The 22,628-nt window shown below is 40.8% G+C and overlaps 1 protein-coding gene and 1 long non-coding RNA gene across 12 annotated transcripts in view; one reads left to right on the top strand and one right to left on the bottom strand.

Annotated features, from left to right (window-relative positions):
* The window catches only part of ndrg4 (NDRG family member 4), a 183,748-nt gene that overhangs the window by 97,052 nt on the left and 64,068 nt on the right, over nucleotides 1-22,628 (top strand). For 9 of the 11 annotated variants that reach the window (XM_069901068.1, XM_069901065.1, XM_069901066.1 and 6 more), the window contains one exon: nucleotides 15,412-15,517. In XM_069901068.1, the coding sequence (XP_069757169.1) occupies nucleotides 15,412-15,517 (106 nt within the window). Of the gene's footprint in view, nucleotides 1-8,140; nucleotides 8,187-15,411; nucleotides 15,518-22,628 lie in introns of all 11 variants that reach the window. The other 2 variants (XM_069901069.1, XM_069901059.1) reach the window with 1 other exon arrangement.
* Nucleotides 1-22,628, bottom strand: part of LOC138744629 (uncharacterized) — a 106,682-nt gene that overhangs the window by 77,153 nt on the left and 6,901 nt on the right. The window contains exon 2 of the long non-coding RNA XR_011345664.1: nucleotides 17,443-17,552. This is a non-coding gene — a long non-coding RNA (uncharacterized lncRNA). The remainder of the gene's footprint in view (nucleotides 1-17,442; nucleotides 17,553-22,628) is intronic.

Genomic DNA, 22,628 nt, shown 5'->3' with positions numbered 1-22,628 from the left:
CTTATGTCTGTAATTCTTCTTAACCTTACCTAACAAAAATCAGTTTTGAAATTTTTAATTGACTTTGGAGGCTCTATGCACAGTTATCTTCAGACTCCATTAAGTTTGTCCATCATTTTGATATTATGCCTGGGTTCTATAACCAAATACATCTAAAAAAAAAGAGTGGTTGCAAGAGCAGGTCAGAAATTGGGTATCCTGTGATGAGTGACATGTTTCATATCACCCAGATTCTTTGTATTTTTTGCAAGGTAAGTGAAGAGCTTGATTGAATACTCTTCTAATTATAGGGATGAGTAAAACTGAAGCTCATTATCATTTGGGACAAAGGCACCAGTGAACCATGGCCACAGTATAAAAATCCAGTGCCATTACTCATCCAGGCTATACTGCCAAGTCCTTGATCTCTCCCATCACAAACTAAGAGTTTCATGCATGTGGAAGTGCATGTGTTTATAGATTCGTCTCCAAGGTACACACCACCCTGACCAGGAAGTTGATCCCAAGCCCCTCTCTATCACTCAATACAAAACCCTTATCCTATTCCAACACCTTTGTGGGATCATCTTCACCAGAAAAACTTCAGAGGTTCAAGATGGCTCACCACCACCATCTTGAGACTAGTTAGGAATGGACAATAAATGCTGGCTTTCCTGCTAGAGCCTGTGTCCCAGAAAAATAACTACTGTAAGCTTTTGTTCTGCAAAGGAATGTACTTGGGCAAAGACTGAGCCAGGGATATCATTGTGAGTAGTAAACTGATTAATTTGGCCAGCTGAGTCCTTATTGGCTGGATATAAGACCCACCACCTCAACCTCTCACTTTTTGTTTCATGCATTTTAAGGATTTGGGCATTATTTAAAAGGTTAACATTTATTGAAATCAAAAGTAAACTTGCAGATGCTAGAAGCCAAGCCATGTGAAATTAAACAGAAAATGCTGGAAATACTATACAGGCCTGTTACTATCTGTGATAAGAGGTGGAGTTAACATTTTAGATGGAAGACCCTTCAGCAGAACTGGAAATGTAGAAACCTAATTAATTCTAATGTACAGAGAAGTAGAAGGTGGAATGAATGTCCTTGATAGGATGAGGCTAGCATTGCTATGTTAATAAGCTGTGAATTAAATTATCCAGTTGAGAGGTTGATGAATATTAGGGGAAAAAAACATGCATTAGCAAGCATAGGGAACCTTAGTTTTCGAGCGATATTGGGGATCTTGTTCAGAAGAAGAGAGGTGTATTGCAGGTATAGGCAACATGGAGCAAATGAGGTATGAGGAGTATAAAAATGCAAGAAAACCCTCAAGAAAGAAATCAGGAAGGTTAAAAGAAGACATGAGGTTGCTCTGGCAAATAATGTGAAGGAAAATCCCAAGGGTTTCTATAGGTATATTAAGAGCAAAAGGATAGTAAGGGACAAAATTGGTCCTCTTGAAGATCAGAGTAGTTGGTTATGTATTGGTAACAAAGAGATGGGGGAGATCTTAAATGGGTTTGTTGCACAAGGATTCACTAAGGAAACTGGCACAGAGTAAGGAAAACAAGCAATGAGGTAATGGAATCTATACAGAGCAAAGAGGAGGAGGTTCTTGCTGTCTAAAAGCAAATAATGGTGGATAATTCCCCAGGGCCTGACAAGATATTCCCTTAGACTTTGAGGAAGGCTAGTTTAGAAATTTCAGGGATTCTGGCAGAAATATTTCAAATGTCCTTGGCCACAGATGTCGTGCCGGAGGATTGGCAGGTTTTGTTGTTTAAAAAGGCTCTAAAAGTAACCCTGGAAATTATAGGCCAGTGAGCCTGATGTAAGTGGCAGGAAAATATTCTAAGAGATCGGATTAACAAGTATTTGGATAGCCATGGACTGATGAGGAATAGTCAACATGGCTTTGTGCGTGCTAGGTCATGTTTCACTAATCTTAGAGTTTTTCATGGAGATTACCAGGAAAGTTGATGAAGGCTTTGGATGTTGTCTACATGGATATTAGTAAGGCCTTTGACAAGGTCCTGCGTTGAAGGTTAGTCAGGAAAGTTCAGAATGTTTGTCATCAATATCAGTGATCTGGATGATAAAGTGGTAAATTGGATCAGCAAGTTTGCAGATGACAGTAAGATTAGAAAAATGGCTGGAAAATGGCAGATAGAATTTAATGCAGACACGTGTGAAGTGTTGCATTTTGGAAGGAAAAACCAAGAAAGGACATGCATGGTAAATGGTAGGGCACCGATGGGTGTGGTAGAACTGAGGGATCTGGGAATACAGATACATAATTACCTGAAAGTGGTATCAGGTAGATAGGATTGCAAAGATAGCTTTTGACTTATTGGCCTTCATAAATCAAAGTATTGAGTATAGGAGCTGAGATATTATGATAAAGTTATATTAAGACATTGGTGAGGCCAAATTTGGAGTATTGTGTGCAGATTTGGTCACCTAACTACAGGAAAGATATCAATAAGATAGAAAGAGTTCAGACTAGAATAACTAGGATGTTGCCTGGAGTTAAGGAACTGAATACAGGGAAAAGTTAAACAGGTTAGGACTTATTCCCTGGAGCATAAAAGAATGAGGGAAGAGTTGATAGAGGTATTTAAAATTATGATTGAGATAGACAGAGTAAATGTAGGCAGGCTTTTTCCACTGAGGGTATATGAGATACAAACCAGAGGACATGGGTAAAGTGTGAAAGGGGAAAAGTTTAGGGGAACATGAGAGGGAACTTCTTCACATAGAGAGTGGTAGGAGTGTAGAACAAGCTGCCAACTGAAATGGTGAATGCGGCCTCAATTTTAACATTGAAGATAAATTTGGACAGGTACATGGATGGGAGAGACGATGGACTGGGTGAAAGTCAATCAGACTAGGCAAAAAAAAAGGTTCGGCACAGACTAAAATGGTCGAAGGGGCCTGTTTCTATGCTGTAATGTTCTATGGTTCTAGGAAACAAAAACTGAATTGAGGGCTCTGTTGGCTGATAAAGCGAGTAAACAAACAAAAGAACATAAAAGCTGTGAAATACAGAGTTGGAGAAAACGCTCTGCAAATCACATCACGCAAGTGGAGAGAGGAAATCTGAGCCGATAATACAAATGACCACTTCAGATACAATCATATATAGAAAGCAAATTACCTAAAGTTGTAGCAATAATGGAGAATGGAAAGCTGCAAAAGCCAAGATGAGTAACAGTGGTGTGAACTAACACGAGCTATTCAAAACAAATGTTTTAGGTCATGCCACTCTGTTCAAGTGTTAAATACAATATATCCAAGGCATTGGAATATCATTCTCTGAGTGATGAATATGTGGTAGAGATTCATGCGTGCTCCAGGACTGCAGAGTTTTTGTCCTTTCAACCTTTGTTTGGAATGTATCACGTCCACGTAGAAACTGCTCAGTTACATTTCTTGACTGGAATACAGAGCCAGGTCACAATTTCATTGAATAAAATGCTGACTGCAACAGACTTTGTGTCGTTTTTTTGTGCACTCAGTCAGTTTCTTACTCAACTAAATTCAAGGCCTTCACATCTTTCTTAATGCATAGCGACTAGAACTGGGCAAACCAGCATTTCATCCTTGCAATTTCCATGGAAATGTGCGTGGCAGAATATCTCCAGCATGAGGCAGGTCCACAAAACTGAATCTCCACTTGCATCAACCTACTCCATTGCATATAAATCTGATGGGTCTGTGTTAGAAAATAGAGCTTGTGGAAGTTCTGGAATAGCTTGCAAGTGCATGTTTATATGAAATTAAAAGGAATTCTGCGGGTGCTGTGATTGTGGTTCAGTACACAAAAGTAACTCAGCAGGTCATGAAACAGCAATAGGAAGTAAACAGTCACCAACATTTTGGACTTGAGCCCTTCATCAAGGAATGAGCTAAAACCAGGCAGGCTCCTGAATAAAAAGGTGGGGGAGAAATGGGTAGTACTAGGCGTATAGGCTAACAGTTAAGACATGAAAGGTAGAAGAGAAAAAAAGCAGAGAAATGATGGGGGAGGGGTAGCTCTCTGAACAGAGAGGGGAAGGGAAAAGGGTGGGGAGCTGGAGGAAAGGAGACAGAGGAATAGGAAAAGTGAAGATTTAGGAGAGAAGTTGAATGGAAACTGGAGAAATCAATGATAATACCATCTGGTAGAGAGTGCCCAAATGGAGTTTTAGGAATTGTACCCAATTTGTGGGTAGCCTTGGTTAAGTATTGCATGAGGCCATGGATAGTTGTGATCGTGTGGCAATGATGCATGGAATTAAAATGGTTGGCCACTGAGAGGTCCCTGTTATTGTATTGGACAGAGCAAAGATTCTCATCCAAACAATTTCCCAGTGTGCGACCAGATTTTCTGATGGAGAGGAAGCCACAACAGGTACCCTGGACGCAGTAGATGATTCCCTGCAGATTCACAAGTGGAGTGTTGCTTCATTTTGTAGGACAATTTGGAGCTCCAAATAGAGAAGGTGTGGGCGTAAGTAACATTTCTTGCGGCCCCAAGGGTAGGTACCGAGGGGGTGATTAGTGCGAAGGAGTGAGTGGGCGTGACAGTTCCAGAAGGACCAATCCCTGCAGAGAGGGGAGGAGAAGGGGAAGATGTGAGTAGTGATGGGATCACATTGTAGACGATAGAAATTACGGGGAATAATATATTGAATGTGGAGGCTAGTGGGATAAAAGGTGAGGACATCATCTTTGCCTGTCTTTAAGGATATCTTTGTTGTGTCTCAGGGTGGAGGGAGCCAGGGCAGATATGTGGAAAGCAGAAGTTGAGTTGATAGCAGTAGAGGGGAAGCCGAGTTTAGTGAAGAAGGAGAACATTTTGGATCATCCTTTGAGCAGATGAGGTGGAGGAATTGAAGGTGACCTGGAGTTCAAGTGGAGCATCACCATAAAAGTGAGAAACTGTGTAGAGGAGCGGTTGTTATCTGAGTGGCTCAACAGGCTTCGTCAAAAACAGATAAAAGGCGAAAATTAGAGTGTGGGTGAGTATATGGTTTAATAATGTTAATAGATTCTGCATTAAGACTGTAGGGTTAGTGCTCTGCGTAGAGTGTCAGATGTGAGATCCCTGGGAGTCTCCAAGTCTCCCCGATGCCCACATCTGTGCCAGATGCACTGAGTTGCAGCTCTTAAGAGACCTTGTTAGGGAAATGGATCTGCAGCTTGATGACCCACTGCTCTTTAGGGAGAGTGAGGAAGTGAGGGATTGGAACCACAGGGAGTACATTGAGAACATCTTGGTGGCCATCTCCCTCAGCAACCAATACAATATTCTGGATAGAATTGGGGAGTATGACCTGACAGAGGATGACCGTAGGGACTGGGTCTCTGGCACTGAGCATGGCTCTGTAGCTGACGGAAAAGAGACATGCAATAGGAGATTCCAATAAAGACACCTGGATGGTGTGTTGCCTCCCTGGTGCCAGGGTATGGGATGTCTCCAATCAGGTCCAGAACATTCAGAGGGGAGAGGGTGAACAGCCAGAAGTCTTGGTACATGTTGGTACCAATGACAGAGTTAAGATACGTGAGGAGGTCCTGAAAGAGAATACAGGGAATTGAGGAGGAAGCTGAGAAGCAGGACTTCCAGGGTGGTAATCTCAGGATTACTGCCCGTGTCATATGCTAGTGAGGGAAAAAAATAGCAAGATCAGGCAGATAAATGCATGGTTGAGAAACTGGTGCTGGGGCAGGGCTTCAGATTCTTGGATCATTGGGATCTCTTTTGGGGAAGATCCGACCTATGCAAAAAGGATGGGTTACACCTGAACCCAAAGTGGACAATATCCTGGCAGGTAGGTTTAATATAACTGTTAGGGATGGTTTAAAATAATTTGGCGGGGGGGATGGGAACCAGAGTGCCAGGGCTGAAGAAGGGTGAAATAACAGTAAAGTGAAGATGTGTGCAGTAAGAATGACAGGTAGGTGATGAAACAAAATAATAGCTAGAGGGATGACAGAGATACAGTTCATTCAATAACTGGTCTGAAAGTTATATACTTAAATGCATGCAGCATTAGAAACCAGGTGGATGATCTTGCTGTACAGCTACAGATTGGAGAGCACGATGTGGCTATTACTGAGTCATGGCCAAAAGATTAATATTATTGGGAGCTCAATGTCCAAGGGTACACAGTGTATCACAATAATAGGCAGGTAGGTAGAGGGGGTGGCTTAAATCATTGGAAAGAAGTGATATAGGATCATAAGAGGTAGAATTGCTATGGGTTGAGTTAAGGAAAGGTAAAGGACACTAATGGCAGTTATTTACAGGTCCCCAAACAGCAGCCAGGATATGGATTACAAAATACATCTGGAAATAGAGAGGGTATGTCAGAAAGACAGCATTATGATAATCATGAGGAATTTTAACATGAAAGTAGATTGGGCAAGTCAGGTCAGTATGGGATCTCAGAAGAGTGTTTGTGGAATGGCTTTTTGGAACAGCTTGTTGATGAGCCCACCAGGAGATCATCGGCTGTTCTGGACTGGGTGCTGTGTTATTAACCAGAAGTGATTGAAGAGCTTAAGGTAAAGGAACCCTTAGGAGACAGTCATCACAATATGATTGAGTTCACTTCAAAATTTGAAAAAGAAAGGCTAGAGTCCGATGTGTCAGTATTTCAGCGAAGTAAAGGAAATTAGAGTCGCATGAGAGAGAAACTAGGCAAAGTCGATTGGGCAAAATACATTAATGGGGAAGGTCAGCAGCTCAGCAATGGCTGGAGTTTCTGTGAGAAATGAGGGACGTCCAGGACAGGCACACACCAAAAAGAAAGAAAATTGTGAATGGGAAAATGAGACAATTGTGGCTGACGAGGGAAGTTAAAGCTAAGGTAAAAGCTAAAGAGAGAGTAGACAATGAAGCAAAAATAAGTGGGAAGATGGAGGACTGGGAAACTTTTAAAGACTTGGAGAAGACAACTGAGAAGGTGATAAAGAAAGAAAAGATGAATTATAAAAGGAGGTTGACAAATAATATCAAAGAGGACACCAAAAGCTTTTTAAAATATATGAAGAGTAAAACCGCTGCAATCGTGTCTGCCTGTCCCGCATCGGACTTGTCAGCCACAAACGAGCCTGCAGCTGACGTGGACTTTTTACCCCCTCCATAAATCTTCGTCCGCGAAGCCAAGCCAAAGAAAAGAAAAGAGTGACCAATAGAAAATGACAGTTGAAAAATTGTAATGGTTTTAAAAGGAGATAGCAGAGGAAATGAATGAATATTTTGAATCACTCTTGACTGTGGAAAACATTAGTAGCAAGACAAACTCTCATGACTCTCTCAGAAGAGAGTATTAAGCTATGTTGTTGCAATGACTTTGTATGTACAATATTTGGATGTGTGTGGGTGATTTCCATTATATGTATGCATTTATATTTCAATGTGTTAATAGCCAAGCATGTGTATGCTGTTTATGTAGATATCTCCATTCATCAGATATCAGTGAGTGTGTAACACACTTTTCTCTGAAACAAAAAGTCATGGTATCAAATTCCATTCGTGATTTTTTAAAATTTAAAATTAGCCAGGCTGGCAGCCTCATGCAGCTCGAGAAGATTAACGTTGTATGGAGGTTTGTTTTTTCGGCTGAAATTTAAACCCAGGCTCCAGCTACCATTTTAGATGAATGGAAAAGGTGCATTCTTTTTCTTCAGTGATGAACAGCTTACTGTGTCCTATGTCCTGACCAATATTGATCCCACAACCAACATCCTTTAAAGCAAGTTAACATAACTGCTCATGTATTTTATTGTGGTTGGTTGAACTTTGATGCATGCAAATGATTTATATCCATCCAAGCCCCTCTTAATCTGTCTAAACATCCTTTGAATATTGTTACTGTGCCTGCTTCTGCAGTTTCTTCTAGCTATGGATTGCCCTCTGAGCAAAAAATAGGCCTCTTTAGGTCCTGCCTAAATCACCTGAATCAAAACTTCACACTTGTCAGACAGAGTTGCATTCCATTTGTCACTTCTTGCCCCACCTAACCAAGGTCCTGTTAGATAGCTGTCTTCACTCTCCACTGCACCACCAATTTTGGTGTGATCTCCAAATTTACCATTCAAGTTAACTACTAAAGGTTTGGAATTGTTGATTTTGTTGTATGCTAATTTCAACTGCATTTTTTTTTCATAGAGGTAGAGAACACAAGAAATGCAAATGGAATCTTGAGCAAACAGTGGTAAGCTGGATGGGCTCAGTGGGTCAAACACCATCCATTAAGAGAAAGGAGGTCAACACTCATGGGGTTGTATTATAGATCACCCAATAGTCAACGAGAATTGGAGGAGCAAATCTGGAGAGAGAGAGAGAGAGAGAGCAAACAGCTGCAGAAAACATAAGGTTGTGATAGTCGGGGATTTTAACTCTTCACATATTGACTGGGACTTCCATACTGTAAAAGGGCTGGATGGCTTGGAGTTTGTCAAATGTGTTCAGGAAAGTTTTCCAAATTAATATATAGACAGTCAGAATGAAATACTGGATCTCCTATTAGAGAATGAGACAGGACAGGTGACGGAAGTATGTGTAGGGGAACATTTTAGGTCCAGTGATCATAATGCCATTGGTTTCAAGTTGATTATTGAGAAGAATAAGTCTGGGCCTCGAGTTGAGATTATAAATTGGAGCAAGGCCAATTTTTAGGAAATGAGAAAGGATCTAGAATGCATGGATTGGGATATTGTTTTTGGGCAAGGATGTGCGAGCTAAGTGGAGGACCTTCAAAGGTGAAATTTTTTAGAGTACAGACTTTGTATGTTCATGTCAGGAATAAAAGTGTAGGGTTTTCTAGGGATATTTGGGAATCTGATTCGGAGAAAGAGATGGGTGTACAGCAGGTGTAGGCACCTTGGAGCAAATGAGGTACTTGAGGGGTATAAAAAATGTAAGAAAAAGCTCAAAGAAATCAGGAAGGCTAATAGAAGACATGAGGTTGCTTTGGCAGACAATGTGAAGGAAAATCCTAAGGGTTTCTACAAGTATATTAAGAGCAAAAGGATAGTAATGGACAAAATTAATCCTCTTGAAGATCAGAGTGGTTGGCTTTGCATGGAACCAAAAAGATGGGGGAGATCTTAAATTTATTTTTTCATCCATTTTGACTTGGGAAATGTGCACAGAGGTGTGGGAAGTAAGGAAAACAAGCAATAAGGTTATGGAACCTATACAAATTAAAGAGGAGGTGTTTCTTGCTGTCTTAACCAAGCAACGGTGGATAAATTCCCAGGGCCTGACAAGATATTCCCTTGGACCTTTATAGAGGCTAGAGTAGAAATTAGAGGGTCTCTGGCTGAAATATTTAAAATGTCGTTAGCTATGGGTGAGGTGCTGGAGGATTGAGGGTAGCTCACATTGTTCTATTGATTAAAAAAGGCTCCAAAAGTATCCCTGGAAATTGTGGCCGGTGAGCCGGTAGGTAAATTGTTGGAAGATCTTCTAAGAGATTGGATATACAATTATTTGGATAGCCAGGAACTGATTAGGAACAAGTTTTGTGTGTGATAGGTCGTGTTTAACCACTCATACAGTTTTTCAAGGAGGTTACCAGGAAAGTTGATGAAGGAAGGCTGTGGATGTTGTCTACATGGACTTTTGTAAAGCCTTTGACAAGGTTCCACAAGGAAGGTTCAGATGCTAGTTATTCATGATGAAGTAAGGAACTGGATTTGACAATGTCTGGACAGGAGAAGCCAGAGAGTGGTGGTGGATGATTGCCTCTCAGACCAGAGGCCTGTGACAAGTGGCGTGCCTCAGTGATCAGTGCTGGGATCACTGTTTTTTTTGTCATCTATATAAATAATCTGGATGAGAATATGGTAAATTAGATCAGCAAGGTTGCAGATGACACTAAGATTGGAAGCTTGGTGGACAGCGAAGAAGGTTTTGCAGAGGTATCTGGACCAGCTGGAAAAATGGCAGATGGAATTTAATTTAGACAAGTGTGAGATGTTGCATTTTGAAAGGACAAACCAAGAAAGGACATACACGGTAAATAGTAGGGCACTGAGGAGTGTGGTAGAACAGAGGAATAGTATGCGAATTGGAATGTTATGGTAAAATTGTACTAGACATTGGTGAGTCCAAATTTGGAGTATTGTGTGCAGTTTTGGTCACCTAACTACAGGAAAGATATCAATAAGATAGAAAGAGTGCAGAAAAGATTTACTAGGATGTTGCCTGGACTTCAGGAACTGAGTTACAGGGGAAGGTTAAACAGATTAGGACTTTATTCCCTGGATCATAGAATAATGAGAGGAGATTTGATACAGGTACTGGTTATTTAAAATTATGAGGGGAATAGACAAAGTAAATGTAGACAGGCTTTTTCCACTGAGGGTAGGTGAGATACAAACCGGAGGACATGGATTAAGAGTGAAAGGGGAAAGTTTAGAGAGAACATGAGGGAGAATTTCTTCACACAGAGAGTGGTGGGAGCTTGGAATGAGCTGCCAGCTGAAGTGGTGAATGCGGTCTCAATTTTAATTTTTAAGAGGAATTTGGACAGGTACATGAATGGGAGCGGTATGGAGTGCAGCTCAGTAGGATGTGGCAAAAAAAAGGTTTTGGACAGACTAGAAGGGCTGAAGGGGCCTGTTTCTGTGCTGTAATGTTCTAAGGTTCTAACATTTGGGTTGGGACCCTTTTTCAAGATCTAAATGGGATATGGAGAGAGCAAGCGTAAAAGAATGGTGTGCTGGATAGGGGACAAGGGGTAATAGGATACTGGACCCCAGTGGTTTCCTACCCTTCCTGTCTCCATCTCTCCCACTTTCCTCTATCCTATTACCTCTTGGACCTTCTCCTGCTCTTGCTTTTATGCTTGGTATCTCCTCTTCCCATTGTGAGTGTAATCAGTGTTTAATCTATTATCTCTTTGGCTGGGTTTTGTAATAGAAATAATGTTGAAGTTATTTATTGAGGAGTAGTGATGGCCACTTACATGGGGAAATCAGAAATCTGATGAATGAGTTGCTGTTCTCCTGGACTCTTAATCTAATTTTACTTGACGTTTATAGAATGTTATTAATTATTTCCTAAAATGCTGAAGAATAGAGCTCAACATTCAACTGTTAACATTATGATAAATCTTAAGTATTGCTAAGCCTTAACTTTGGATCTGAAAATTTACTGTTAGAAATGTGAAATTTGGATTCTTCAGATTTTAATTATTGTTAGAGATATTTTGAAGAGCAAGTTTTACTTTTTTTGTGGTCCAAGAAAGGACATACACGGTAAATAGTAGGGCATCCCCTCCTTTTGTCCCTCTTTTAGTTGTGCTCCTTCATGAGAATTGAATTCATTATTCAACTTGTATTGATAGGTTCGGGTTCTCTGTGTTTCAGGGAGTATTCTTCATTCTGATTGGTTAGTGAGTTACACACAGGTCCAAGTTGCTCTATTGCTTTGTTGATTATCCTTTTTGTGGTAAGTTACCATGCAAAGACCTACAACTTAAAGTGTAATAAAGATGAATGCTATTCATTTGCTGTGGAAAGTCGCTTCTGAGCCATTGTGTTTGTTATTGTGTAGGAGTCTTCACCACTCCCAGCTAGGAAAGTGTTTCACAGTGTTTATTTGCAGCCACACTAGACACGCAGTGAGTGAAAGAACCACACAGTTGAAGAGTTGAACCAACTGACTTGAATAGAACTCTCACATACGTTTAAATCACTTGGAACCTGATGATGCTTGCAATTCTCAGAACCTTTATGACATCAGCCGCTAGGCTGTGGGCTTGCCCGGAGTTGTCAGAGTCAGATCTGCTGTGACTTGCCTGCGACTTCGTGAGCCAGTTTGCCGGTTGCATGGGCAAGCCGCCACATGACCCACCCCCCCACTCCCAAGAACTGTGTTAGGAGGTTTGGAGATCATGGCCAACACCGTCCATTTGGGTCGCTGACCTCGTCGGTGTGTAGTGGGCACAGTCACAGGGTGTTGCAGGTCGAGGTGTGCCGGCTTGTGGCAGTCAATAGTGAAGGACTCCTCATGATCGCTCACGGTGAGGACGCACGTGGTTCCATTTTAACGCACCACCTTGTACAGGGTCTCGTACGGCTGCTGGAGTGGAGTCTGGCGCATGCCTGTGCAGACAAAGACATAGTCACAGACCCGGAGGTCCTTGGGGACAAAGGAAGGTGTCAGACTGTGGCACAAGGATGCAACAGGAGCTAGTGTTCTGGCAAATCTGTTGCATTACAAAGGCACAGAGTCCAGGTGTGGGGCCAGTAACTTGGCTTTGCCGAGTGATAAGGTCTGGAAGGTCTTGGCGGTCACTAGGTGCCATCCCTTGAGGTCCACTAGGAGGCAGTGCACCCAGAGGAAATCTGCACCCATTAAAGACTGTGACGCTGCTGCCAGTGTAAATGACCAGGTGAAACGGATGGAACCGAACAGTAGTGGATGGTTCATAGGCCATATGTGCAAATACTGCTATTGTTGGCAGTGGTGAGAACCGATCCTGACTTTCTGGAGAGGGTGCCATGGCTCGAGGGGGCAAGATGCTAACCTCTGTCATTGTTTCTATGAGGAACTTTCACCCAAAGTGTGGTTCCCATAGGTAAAGGAGGCTATCTCAGTGGCCAGCCGCCATAGCTATTAGCGAAGGCTGGCCCTGGATTTTCCCTGAAAAGGACAGGGTGGGCAGTAATGGTGGGCTCCTGAATCTCACTTTTGGTGGTAAGAAGACCAATGGTCTGAACTGGGGTTGCTCCCCCCCGCGGGTACCACCCACTTTCTTGGTGGCGTGGGGAAGGCTCAGGCCTTAGGTACATGACATAGCAACTTGGTCGATGGAAGTCCTGCCATGCTGCTTGGTGAGTCACAGAATATCTGCACGTGCCGCTACGTTGCATGGGTCACTGAAATCGTTGTCAGTGATGAGGAGGCAGATATCTTCTGGCATCTGATCGAGAAAGACTTGTTCGAACAGTAAACATAGCTTATGGCCATCTGCTAGTGCCAGCATTTTGTTCATTAAGGCCGTCTGTGTGCAGTCATCAAGGTTGTCCATGTGGAACAACCATGATGCGTACTCACGGCGATAGAGGCCAAAAGTACGGATCAGGAATGCCTTGATTGTTTCATACCTGTCCACAACCGATGGCTGGTGTTGGAAGTCGATGATGCAGCCGGCTGTTTTTCGGTGAACTGACCACATAGTAGTACTTTGTGGCATCCAGGACGATTTGCCTGACCCAGAATTTAGCCTGTTTTGGCTGCGAGGTCCAGAAAGTCAGCAGTTTGAGTGAAACTGTATTCTGCTTCCTTGCTTGGGTTGGTCATCGTTGGGTCCAAATGCACACAGCGAGAGAAAGAACGACAGGGTCGAAAGTGAGTTGAACCAACTGACTTTAATAGAACTCTCGCATGCGTTTAAATTCCTTGGAACCCGATGATGCTTGCAACTCCTGAGACCTTTTTGACATCAGCCGCTCAGCCGTGGGCTTGCCCTACACCCGGAGCTCTCATAGTCAAATCTGCTGTGGACTGCCCTACAACTCCGTGAGTCGGTTCGCTTGTTGCATGGGTGAGCTGCCACACACATCACATTGTGAATGCTTGTCATTCTGTGGGAAAAGTTTAAAGAATTGTATGGAACTTTAACACTGGAACAGACCTGTGGATCGGGATTATGTATTTCTTGAATTTCGATAAGTGGTTCATATATGACTGTTTATCGCATTGCGAATGTTTTAACGATTAGTGCTGGTTACTTATCTGAGCCTGCAAAATGATAGCTAATACTTGTTTATCACAGTGTGGCTATTGGGATTCAGGGTAGTGTGATTATTAAAATCAGAGTGTAAATATTATTGTTGAAGACAAAGAGTAAATTTAGTTTGCAACAATAAGTATATTTATGGTGAGGTAATTTCTAATTGTCCATGATATGATTACTCAATGATTACCAATGCTTTAACACAAAATGAGTGTGTTGATTTATAATGTTCATGATTGAATGAGCTTAAGCATGTTTACTTATAATAATTAGGATGTACTTGATGAAGCGTGAATGTGGTTAACACTGTGTGGCAAGTGATACACTTGGATTTCTACTGTTTTTTTTAAAATTTTGTTGATAGCTTAAGTATGTATTTTATCATGTTTGCCAAATAGTGAGTGCATGCATATGTTTACAATGGGGGACATAGATTTTTAGTGCATAGATGTGTATAATGTTTACTGTGCAATTACAAAATGATTTTTTTCTTTTGACCATCAAAAATTTGGGATGTTATGATTACTGGTTTTCATAATTAGAAATTAGGAATTACTCAGTGCTTGTGTATTACATGGGGCTAGGGGTGGTAGGTCTCTAATTGATTAATCTATTAGAGATATTGAGATGAAGCTGTAAAATCTAATAAATATTTGTGCATGTATGTCTGTTTTTCTTGCAAATCAATATGGAGCACTCTAGAAATGTCCAAGGAGGTTCAGTAGGGATAACATGAATGTCATGACCACATTGAATTTAACCTTTAAGGTCATATGAAGTTCAAGTGTTTTTTGACCAGCTTGCACTGACTTATATCACTGTTTATTATACAAGTATTTACTAGCACTGGCTTGCATTGCTGTTTACTATAATTATGGTAACATTTGATGCTGAATGTCATGACCACATTGAATTTAATCTTTAAGGTCATATGAAGTTCAAAAATTCAAAAAAAATGAACACCTCAATTAGTTACAGTCCATTCAGAAACCAAACCCAGTTCAATATGGGCCCAAAAAAATGAAGCAACATTGGCAGAAGCTCTTCATAAGTCCATAGAGTTAGACAAAGGAGAAGGCAAGAGACAGCAGAGGAACATCAGTCTTGCCCCTCACTGTTGATGCTTCCAGACAAACAAGGAGCAGGCAGCAGGAAACAGAACAGCAGTGATATGCCCATCTCAGTACTCAGGCCTGCAGACAAACAAGGAACAGGCAGCAAGAAACAGAAATAATATATTTATGCAGAATTACCATGAGTTTTTTTTTGGGTATTTCGTTTCAACCATTTAATGACTGTTTTATTTCCTGGGCAATACTGGCTATCCTGCTAGTCATTAATAATTTAATAGGCATAACTGGTTGGGCTGTATAGTCAACATAGTCATTAATTTATTAAAGCAGTATGTTGAAAGGTTATACAATCACTATTTTAATGAGATACATTTCAGGAATCGATTGCAAATTGATTAAACAAGGGATCCATTATGGAAAAGAGGACTAAACTCATGTATACAATAGGTATCCGTAAGTAATGTCTGAGTTTGCCTTTTAATAAACAAGGAATACATTAGAAGGTCAGACAATCACTAATTTATTGAGATTGTATGAGTCTGTACAATTGTAAGTTTTGGCAAATAAAAATAAGAGTTCCAGTCACTGATTATAAATAACATTGGTCTCTCCAGGAACATGACATTGAGACTCCCTATGGGATGTTGCATGTTGTTATCCGTGGTGCGCCAAAAGGAAGCCGCCCAGCTATCCTGACCTACCATGATGTCGGAATGAACCGTAAGTACCACGTTGTTTATCATAGAAGAAACACATTTAAAGTGAAATTGAAATCTTGAACTAAAGATGCAAGGATTTGATAAACTGAATTATTATGTACATCAGGAGCTAATAACATTTAAATTCCTCATAATGAGGGAATGTCTGTGACAAGGTGTAGACAAGTTGTCAAGGTAACATTGACTTTTCAAACTAAAAATTAGAGATGGAAGAGAAAAAATAATTTGTTATTTGATTGGTTTTTTAATGTATGGAGACTCCCAGGATTACGAATTACCTGATGTGTGGAAATCTGACTTAAGGCAAATTTTCAAACATTTTTCAAGCTAATAATAATATTTCATGCTATTCATTAATGACTGAACACAAATTCCATTGGTTTATTTACAGGTACTGTTAGAGGGATTAGCCAATGAAATGAAAAATCATGGCATGTGCATGTGTGCAATATGATATGGGTAGCTGTAGGAAATGGGGGTTTCTAACTTATGGAGAAATTGGACCAGATTTTTTTTTGGAGGGGGGGAAATGAATCCTCACAGAACCCTACTACTGCCCGTAATTGTTAACCCCAGCCACTAGCTGCTGATATATAATCTTGGTAAATCTCCTTTGCATTTTCTGGTAAATCCTGTAAAGTGGTAATAGGAATTTCATTTAGTATTGGAGTTTTGAACTAACTGGGAAAACAAAAGAAAACTGCAGATGCTGGAATCCAAAACAAAATGGAAATGCTGCAACAACTCAGTCTGTCAAGCATCAGCTGTGGAATGAGAATATTTTCAGGTCAAGGACCTTTTTACATTATTTGTGTTGACAAGTACAATTGAGGATGAAAGAACCTTGTCCATGTTCAACAAATACAAGATCTGAAACTCCTCCAGTACCTCGTTTGCTTTTTTTTGACATCCAGCAGGGGGTAACAGCCCCTTTCGGCCCACGAGCCCAAGCCTTCCAATTACACCCAATTGACTTACAACCCCTGGTGCATTTTGAACAGTGGGAGGAAATTAGAGCACCGGAGGAAACCCAGCAGATACAGGGGGGATGTACAAACTCCTTAGAGACAGCAAGGATTCAAACCCCAGTCTTGATCACTGGTGCTGTAACAATGTTGTGCTAACCGCTACGCTAACCATGGTGCTTATAGTAACTCCCTTCTGAGCGGTGTTAGTACCTTCTGGAATAAACTATCCAGAAAAATTCCTTGATGTGAACCAGTGTCAGAATCACAGACTTCAGCTCATCAACTCTGAGTCAGTCTCTCAAGCTGCAGCTACAGATTGAAGATGTGGTTGCCACAGATCCTAATATTTTCACAACTCCCAAATACTTACTACATCTGCAACATTATTGTCTGAAAGCCTGTCTTAAAACAATTCTTTTATTTGATTTAATCAATATACTTAATTCTGTCATTGCAAGCTTACCACTAAGCTCTATATTCTGTGGATGCTCCACTCAGAGGATACAGAGCGAATGCACAGACTTAACTTTCCTTAGTACCACTATTTTTGAGTTGTCTGAAATTTTAAAGCAACCAGTAATTAACCAAACAGTTAACCATATATTGAGCTTACGGAAAAGTAAAACTATTTGTAAAATTAGATTTTTTTAAAATTTTACAAATTTTTAAAACTCTACCAATCATCAGCCACCAATCTTTCTTCTTTGCTTTCTTGTACTGAGTGAACATAACACTCAAAGTTTGGGTGATGATGTGGGGCTAGACTTGGAATCCCTTCTCTCTCCGTAAAAGTTTCAAAAAAAGAGTTAAAAAGGCTAAAGTGATTAAAATAAAATTGAAAGAAAAGCTGTTGGAAGGCCTACAGAACAACTCAGAATGCCACCTGAGAAGGATAAAGACAATTACTATCTTTCAAGAACTTGAACAACAAAAGGAAGCAGATAAAGAAGAGGCCTACCTTTAAGAAGGCTCCTGGAGCTGCCCAGAAGGTAGGAGCCTGTGGGGATAAGTCTGGAGCTGGGGAGACCTTGGGCATCACTGTGCAAGGTCTCCCCCGACAATGGCCACCTGCCATGGGAGAAGAGCACAGAAAATAATGGAGGCAATTTTAAAAAAGGCTCAAGAAGCCGAGTAAATCTATGTAGAACAAAGACTAAAAAAGAAGAGAAAATAAAAAAGACATATCTACAACAGAAATGAAGAAATATATGGATACTTTTCAGCAATCTGGTGCAATTGACAATGGAAGTTTAAAAATGTAATGATAGTATAGTTGAAAATAAGGCTTATACAAAAAAGGTGAAAAAAATTGTCGCAAATGGATAAAAAATTTGAAGTGGTAGAAGAAAAAATAAAAGGGAATCAATTTGAAATTCAAAATGTTAAAGAACAAGTTTAAAAAGTTCAAGCAGAAGCGGCTGCAACAAAAGATCAACTAACTCAAAAAATTGATATGTTAGAAAATGTTAGTAGAGGAAATAATATAAAAGTTGTTGGACTTAAAGAAGTCGATGAAGGACAAGACAAAAAGAGATTTTTGCAATGTTTGGATCCCACAATCTTTGGGGGTATCTGAATTTCAGGAAGATATCGAGATTGAAAGAGCCCATGGAGCATTACGACCAAAACTGTAGCCAGATCAAAAACCGCGTTCGATACTGGTCAAGTTACTTCATTACAAAGTGGGGGAAAAGATCCTGGAACTCGAGGCGAAACAAGCGAAAGAGAGGCAATCACCATTAATTTACAATGGAAATAAGATCTTATTTTACCCTGATAGAAGTTTTGAATTGTTGAAAAAAAGAAAAGAATTCAATGCTGTTAAAAATGTGTTATGGAAAAGTGGTTATGCTTTTATTTTAAGGTATTTGGCAGTATTGAAGATTTTTGTTCCTGAAGGAAAAAAATAGATTTTTTTTGGAACCCAATGAAGCAAAAATGTTTGCAGACTCATTGCCTGGGAAAGAGAGACGAGAACTAGGTGATGCTTGAAATGAGAGAAGATGCAGAAAGATTTCAGCTGAGAATATAAAGTGGAAAAGATATGTTTTGAGAGAGAGAGAGAGAGAGAGAGAGAGAGAGAGTATTAGGGAGGAAAGTTCTTACCCAGTAGATCTATGAAAAACTGAAATTGGTAATTGGTAGAGATTGAATAGATCGGAGGCAATAAAAGACAGTATAATATTTTGGGGGAGTTAGTTGGGAGCATGAGCCTGGCTTCTGTGGAGTCATGTGAGCGGGTGTGGTTTTGATCACAACTCCTATAGATCAGGGAAGTAAGGACATATTACTAATAATTCTACGCCTTTGGTGGGGGGGAGGGATTCTAATTTTTCCTGTATTTCTTTTCTTTTTCTTTATTAATACACATAAATATAATAATTTTATTATGAATTATATTGTTAGCATTTTGAATGAGAGGAGAAGAGGTGGAAAGATGGATAGTTAGTAGATTATGTGGAAGACTACCTGACTGATAAATTTTATTTTATTGGTATTAATATTAATGGGATACAAAATCAAATAAAGCAGAAAAATTATTAGTCTATATGAAAAAAAATTAAAATGGACATAGCTTTTTTACAAGAAACATATTTGACAGTATAGGAACATGAAAAATTAAAAAGAAACTGGGTAGGGACTGTAGAAGCATCATCATTTAACTCTAAGGCTAGAGGTACAGCAATATTGATAAATAAAAAACTACCTGTTAAAATATGGATACCAGTATAGATGTAGCTGGAAGATATGTTATGGTAAATTGTCAGATCAATTCAGAACAATGGACCTAATCAATGTATATGCACCAAATGTAGATGATCGTGAATTTATGCAAGATGTTTTGATGCATTTATCTAATGCTAAGGGGAAAGTTATATTATGGGGAGATTTTAATCTTGCTTTAGACCCTAAATTAGATAGGTCGGGAGATAAAGTGATGAAAAATAAAGTAGCAAAAATGGTAAGAGATTTAATGAAAGATATGGACCTAGTGGATGTTTGGAGAAAATTTTATACAAATGTAAGGGATTATTCCTTTTTCTCTTTTCGATATAAAACATATTCATGAATAGATATGTTTCTAATTTCTACATAATTTCAACATAGAGTACAAAAGGTGGAATATCAAGCACGAGTTTTATCGGATCATTCACCTTTAATTTTGGCAATTTTGTTGGAAGAAGAGAAAAAGATAGGTTATAGATGGAGGTTAAATACAACTTTATTGAAGAAAAAAGAATTTTGTGATTATATGAGGCAAGAGATAAAAAAATTTCTTGAAACCAATAAAGATTCAGTTTCGAGTAAGTTTACACTATGGGACTCTATGAAGGTATATTTAAGATGTCAAATTATAAGTTACACTTCTAAAGTAAAAAGATTATATGAAAGAAGTAGATCAGTTAGATAAAGAAATAATGAAATTGGAGAAGGAAATTCAAGGGCAAAAAGATTAGAAGTGAAAATTGCTAGAGTCAAAAAAATTAAAATTTAATTCAATACAGACATAGAATGGAGAGGGATATAATGAGATAGAGACAATAATATTATGAGTTGGGTGAAAGGGGTCATAAAGTTTTAGCATGGAATAAATTTCTAGAACAATAACTGCAACTAAGAAATCTACAGGTCAGATTACTTATAAAACACAGGAAATAAATGATAACTAAGGAATTTTATATTCAGAATCTATGAAAGATAATAAAAAAATAAAAGATTATTTGAGACTATTTGAACTTCCTTTAATTAAAGAAAATGAAAAGTTAAGGTAGTCTGAAGATTTTTATGAAATAGAAGTTTATGAGACCCTAATTTCTTTATAAAATAATAAGGCACTGAGTGAAGATGGTTTTCCACCAGAATTTTATAAAGAGTTTAAGGAGTTATTCTTCTTTCTTCTTCTTTGGCTTGGCTTCGCGGACGAAGATTTATGGAGGGGGTAAAAAGTCCACGTCAGCTGCAGGCTCGTTTGTGGCTGACAAGTCCGATGCGGGACAGGCAGACACAGTTGCAGCGGCTGCAGGGGAAAATTGGTTGGTTGGGGTTGGGTGTTGGGTTTTTCCTCCTTTGTCTTTTGTCAGTGAGGTGGGCTCTGCGGTCTTCTTCAAAGGAGGTTGCTGCCCGCCAAACTGTGAAGCGCCAAGATGCACGGTTTGAGGCGATATCAGCCCACTGGCAGTGGTCAATGTGGCAGGCACCAAGAGATTTCTTTAGGCAGTCCTTGTACCTTTTCTTTGGTGCACCTCTGTCACGGTGGCCAGTGGAGAGCTCGCCATATAACACGATCTTGGGAAGGCGATGGTCCTCCATTCTGGAGACGTGACCCACCCAGCGCAGCTGGATCTTCAGCAGCGTGGACTCGATGCTGTCGACCTCTGCCATCTCGAGTACTTCGACGTTAGGGATGAAAGCGCTCCAATGGATGTTGAGGATGGAGCGGAGACAATGCTGGTGGAAGCGTTCTAGGAGCCGTAGGTGATGCCGGTAGAGGACCCATGATTTGGAGCCGAACAGGAGTGAGGGTATGACAACGGCTCTGTATACGCTTATCTTTGTGAGGTTTTTCAGTTGGTTGTTTTTCCAGACTCTTTTGTGTAGTCTTCCAAAGGCGCTATTTGCCTTGGCGAGTCTGTTGTCTATCTCATTGTCGATCCTTGCATCTGATGAAATTGTGCAGCCGAGATAGGTAAACTGGTTGACCGTTTTGAGTTTTGTGTGCCCAATGGAGATGTGGGGGGGCTGGTAGTCATGGTGGGGAGCTGGCTGATGGAGGACCTCAGTTTTCTTCAGGCTGACTTCCAGGCCAAACATTTTGGCAGTTTCCGCAAAGCAGGACGTCAAGCGCTGAAGAGCTGGCTCTGAATGGGCAACTAAAGTGGCATCGTCTGCAAAGAGTAGTTCACGGACAAGTTTCTCTTGTGTCTTGGTGTGAGCTTGCAGGCGCCTCAGATTGAAGAGACTGCCATCCGTGTGGTACCGGATGTAAACAGCGTCTTCATTGTTGAGGTCTTTCATGGCTTGGTTCAGCATCATGCTGAAGAAGATTGAAAAGAGGGTTGGTGCGAGAACACAGCCTTGCTTCACGCCATTGTTAATGGAGAAGGGTTTAGAGAGCTCATTGCTGTATCTGACCCGACCTTGTTGGTTTTCGTGCAGTTGGATAATCATGTTGAGGAACTTTGGGGGACATCCGATGCGCTCTAGTATTTGCCAAAGCCCTTTCCTGCTCACGGTGTCGAAGGCTTTGGTGAGGTCAACAAAGGTGATGTAGAGTCCTTTGTTTTGTTCTCTGCACTTTTCTTGGAGCTGCCTGAGGGCAAAGACCATGTCAGTAGTTCCTCTGTTTGCGCGAAAGCCGCACTGTGATTCTGGGAGAATATTCTCGGCGACACTAGGTATTATTCTATTTAGTAGAATCCTAGCGAAGATTTTGCCTGCAATGGAGAGCAGCGTGATTCCCCTGTAGTTTGAGCAGTCTGATTTCTCGCCTTTGTTTTTGTACAGGGTGATGATGGTGGCATCACGAAGGTCCTGAGGCAGTTTTCCTTGGTCCCAACAAAGCTTGAAAAACTCATGCAGTTTGGCATGCAGAGTTTTGCCGCCAGCCTTCCAGACCTCTGGGGGGATCCCATCCATACCTGCTGCTTTGCCACTTTTCAGTTGTTCGATGGCCTTATATGTCTCATCCTGGGTGAGGACCTCATCCAGCTCTAGCTTTAGGGGCTGTTGAGGGAGCTGGAGCAGGGCGGAATCTTGGACTGAGCGGTTGGCACTGAAAAGAGATTGGAAGTGTTCTGACCATCGGTTGAGGATGGAGATCTTGTCGCTGAGGAGGACTTTGCCGTCTGAGCAGCGCAGCGGGCTTTGGACTTGGGGTGAGGGGCCGTACACAGCCTTTAGAGCTTCGTAGAAACCCCTGAAGTCGCCAATGTCCGCGCTGAGCTGGGTTCGTTTGGCGAGGCTAGTCCACCACTCATTTTGGATATCCTGGAGTTTGCGCTGAAGATGGCTGCATGCGCGACGGAAGGCTTGTTTCTTCTCTGGACAGGACGGCTTTGTAAGGTGAGCCTGGTGGGCAGCTCGCTTCTTTGCCAGCAGCTCCTGGATTTCCTGGCTGTTTTCGTCGAACCAGTCCTTGTTTTT

This window comes from Narcine bancroftii, chromosome 10, assembly GCF_036971445.1.
Source record: "Narcine bancroftii isolate sNarBan1 chromosome 10, sNarBan1.hap1, whole genome shotgun sequence".
Taxonomy (NCBI): domain Eukaryota; kingdom Metazoa; phylum Chordata; class Chondrichthyes; order Torpediniformes; family Narcinidae; genus Narcine; species Narcine bancroftii.
The sequence above is the reverse complement of the archived record's forward strand: the minus strand, read 5'-3'. Positions and strand labels throughout refer to the sequence as shown.